At 45.7% G+C, this 4,060-nt stretch overlaps 1 protein-coding gene across 1 annotated transcript in view; it reads left to right on the forward strand.

Moving 5' to 3' along the window:
- emilin1b (elastin microfibril interfacer 1b) overlaps positions 1–4,060 on the forward strand; it is a 24,765-nt gene that overhangs the window by 14,705 nt on the left and 6,000 nt on the right. Inside the window, exons 10-13 of the mRNA XM_020602613.1 lie at positions 3–232; positions 1,177–1,368; positions 3,039–3,146; positions 3,540–3,557. Coding sequence (XP_020458269.1) covers positions 3–232; positions 1,177–1,368; positions 3,039–3,146; positions 3,540–3,557 — 548 coding nt within the window. The remainder of the gene's footprint in view (positions 1–2; positions 233–1,176; positions 1,369–3,038; positions 3,147–3,539; positions 3,558–4,060) is intronic.

The following is a 4,060-nucleotide window of genomic DNA, read 5'->3' on the forward strand; positions in this document are numbered from 1 at the left end:
AGCATCTCTGAGCTGGATAAAATGCAGCAGGAGGTCACAGAGCACACTGAAAAGAGCCAGGACAGCCTGGATGGGATGGGCCGGGATATCCGGCGGTTTGAGAACATGGTAATGGTGGAGATGGGAGACTGTAAGAGGTCTGGAGATGGTCTGGAGAAGAGGCTCTCAAAGCTGGAGGGGGTTTGTGGGAGGCTGGACAGTGTCTCAAACTCCATCCACAAGATAAAGGAAGGTACAGTTCATTTTGAAGGTGGCCTTGTGTTTCTTTCTTCTTAAAATACTTCAGTAAACCCTTTTAACATTCTCATATGTACACACACTCAGGCGCAGCAGAACAGCTGGTTTAGCAGGTGAAATGTCTGACATACGTCACTCAAAAGTATCTCAGTGTGGATTGAACTCACGACCTTGGTGTTATTAGCACTACGCTCTAATCAGCTGATCTAACCAGCCTCCATGGCATTTGTCACACATCTCTCCTACTTTCTTTTATCATGCTTTCCTTTCTGTCTCTACTGCACTATTGGATAAAGGTGAAAAAGCCAAAAAATGTCATTAAAAATCAAGGTAGTCTATACATGCACCGTGACTGCTCTACCCACTGAGCCACAGTCACCCCACAACTCAGTGGCCAATATGGCGATTGAACTCACGACCTTGGTGTTATTAGCACCACGCTCTAACCAGCTGATCTAACCAGCCTCCATATAAAAAACATGAAGCAATAGAGTCACCTCTCTGCAGTCGGGGACTCCACCCATGCTGGTTTAGAGGTAAAATGGGGACTAAGGCTAGTTCACTGCGAGCATTTTATCCAATGAACTAACTTCCATGTTAATAACATGTTCTGTCTGGTGCGTCATCGCACTGCCTAAAGCTCTGCACAGTCCACACAATATGATTCATATAGGCTATAAAATATTTTGGGAGGGTTTAAATCTGAAATCAATCTCCTTGGCTACACCTTTGGTCAGAGCATTTTACAAAAGAATATTGTGGGCACCTATATTGAAAATCTGGTGGTTTGTACGATGCCACATGGTGAAATGGTCTGCTGCCCTGGACAAAGCAATTTACTGTATATGTGATGGACATGGCTTCAAAACAAGAGCCACAAAGGAGTTGAAAATAATATCATGTCAGTGAGTCCTGTTTTCTGATGTTTCCGGTGCTCAGGACTGAATCAACATGTGTCCAGTTTGTGGACATGTGTTTCTGGTCTGAATGACTCGGTCATCCATCATAGAGGAATTCTGGACATTATGCAGAGGAACCAGGATGAGGTCACCAGCAGGATGAAAAACATGAACTCAAGCCTGAACCAGGTCCTCAAAGACCTTCAAACTTTTTCAGAACGTGGCTTGACTGGTAAGCTGGGCTCTACTTGGTTTTGTTTTATTCTATTTCAATCAATCAGGCAAGCTTTAGTCATAAAGCACCTTTCATACTCATATCATAATAAATATATATACAAGCTTATATACAAGAGCTTTTAGATATGTACAATGGTTATAAATATGAATTACTGCACTGGGGGGTTTTGCTTTATCATGTTATTCAGACATATGCTGTATGAATTACATCAGAGTGACAGCCTGGGGAAATAAACCGTCTTTGTGCCTGGTTGTCTTGACACACAGTGACAGTTCTGAATGTCCATTCTGAATGTCCACTGAAGTCTGTTTTAGTTCTGTTTGGTTGCTGAGCCAAACCAGACAGTAATGGAGGAGCAGAGAACAGATTCGATGATTCCTCTGTAGAAGTGGATCAGCAGATCCTGGGGCAGGTTGAACTTCCTGAGCTGGAGCAGGAAGTTCATCCTCTACTGTGCCTTCTTGGTGATGGTGCTGATGTTGGACATCCACTTCAGGTCCTGGGAGATAGCAGAGCCCAGGAACCTGAAGGACTTTACTGTTGATACAGTGCTGCTGAGTATGGGTGGTAGGGTGTAGGGTGGGGGTGTGTTCAGCTCCAGGTTGTTATGACTACACCACAGGACCAGCTGTTTAACCTCCCGTCTGTAGGCCGACTCATCACTGTCTCAGATGAGACCAGTGAATGTTGTGTCATCTGCGAACTTCAAGAGTTTAACAGAGGGGTCCTCTGAGGTGCAGTCATTGGTGTAGAGGGAGAACAGCAGCAGAGAGAGCACACATCCCTGGGGGGCATCCGTGCTGACAGTCCTGGCACCGGATGTGGTTTTCCTCAGCCTCACCTGCTGCTGCCTGTCTGTGGGTGATCCACTAACAGATGGGGGCAGGCACAGTGAGCTGGGTCAATTTGGAGTGGAAGATGTCCGGGATGATGGTTTTGAAAGCCGAGCTGAAGTCCACAAAGAGGGCCCGTGCATAGGTCCCTGGGGACTCGAGGTGTTTCAGGATGTAATGCAGTGCCATGTTCACTGCATCGTCCACTGACCTACAGTATTTGCCCGGTAGGCGAACTGCAGGAGGTCCAGCAGGGGGTTTATGATGGCCTTCAGGTGGGCCAACACCAGTCTTTCAAAGGACGTCATGACTACAGATGTCAGGGCAACAAGTCTGTAGTCATTCATTGTGGTGATGGAGGGTTTCTTGGGGACTGCGATGATGGTGGAGCGTTTGTAGCAGTAGTGGACATCACACAGCTCCAGTGATCTGGCGAAGATACTGTAAGTGTGAAGATGGGGCCCAGCTGATCAGCACAGGCTTTCAGGCAGGATGGTGTCACACCACCAGGGTCACATTTCCTCCACACTGATGTTGGGTTATTAGCCAAACACTGGTTTATCATCTTTTCAGAGTCGATCCTCTTTGCTGCTCTGATCTTTCTTGTCAGTATGTTCCTGGCTGTCTGTACAGGATCCTGTCCCCATGTCTGTAAGCCTCCTCTTTGGCACGATGAAGCTGCTTGAGCTTCGCTGTGAACCAGGGCTTGTTGTTGTATGTGCAGAAGATCTTGGTGGGCACACGTGTATATTTAATGGTAAAATTAAGGTTGAACAAAGATATGTGTGAGTGAAGCTGTTTCACCTTTGTTTTCTTTTTAATTTTACACAGGGCTCCCTGGACCTCCAGGACCCCCAGGAGAGAGAGGCTTCAATGGGCTGCCGGGTCCCCAGGGGCCCCCTGGGCGGCAAGGGGAAAGTGGAGCACCAGGTCCACCTGGTATGACAGATAAATTTATATATGCTCATAACCTAGAGCAAGATGCAGATTGATATGGCTGTAGGGTGTAGAATTTGGAGTTTTTCCTCTCCTCTATCGCCAGTTCTGGCTCAAGGGGGATTTTGGGGTTTTTCTCAGTAATAATAATAATAAGGTCTAGACCTTTCCTTGTAAAGTGTCCTGAGATGACTTGTGATATGTCACTATACAAATAAAGGTGAATAACTGAAATTGAATGTGATGATGACATGGAGGGAAAATTAATAAACATTAATTTGTAAAGAACTTAACATGCACTGACAAAGTCTAGATTTACTGTTACATTATTATTAAACCAAAATGACTGTTTTTATAGTCCCATCTTTTCTAACAGCTGCTCTGGTTTCCTTACAGGTCCTAAAGGTGAACGAGGTATGTACTTTTTAATAATATTTTAAATTTGGTACATGAAATGGCACATGCTGCTTGCGCTGACTGGAAGTCACTGAGAACTGCAGCAAATCAAAAAAAAAACACGTGGAGTCTAGCAGTGGTAATGGTGAACAGCAGCCTGATTGTTGTCCAAGTACGTGGGCACCATCTCTTCCCCAGTAGCCCTCACACAACTTTTGATTATGATTCAGAAGCTCTGCAGACAGGATATGTGAATCATGCTGAGCTTGAAAATTCATTCCTTGATCTAGACCAGGCATGTCCAAAGTCCGGCCCGGGGGCCAATTGCGGCCCTTGTTCAAATTTTCACCGGCCCGCAGCTTCTGTCATAAAATCAATAATATGTGGCCCACCAGCACTGTTGACCACAGTATAAAATACACACGTACAAAAAAAGTTATTTTACATTTCACCAGAAGATGGCAGTAGACCCGTGGCCGCACTCTCGCCGCCGTGCCCCTTGTGTGCTCCTTTCACCCCGG

This window comes from Monopterus albus, unplaced genomic scaffold (assembly GCF_001952655.1).
Source record: "Monopterus albus unplaced genomic scaffold, M_albus_1.0 scaffold57.1, whole genome shotgun sequence".
Lineage (NCBI taxonomy): Eukaryota > Metazoa > Chordata > Actinopteri > Synbranchiformes > Synbranchidae > Monopterus > Monopterus albus.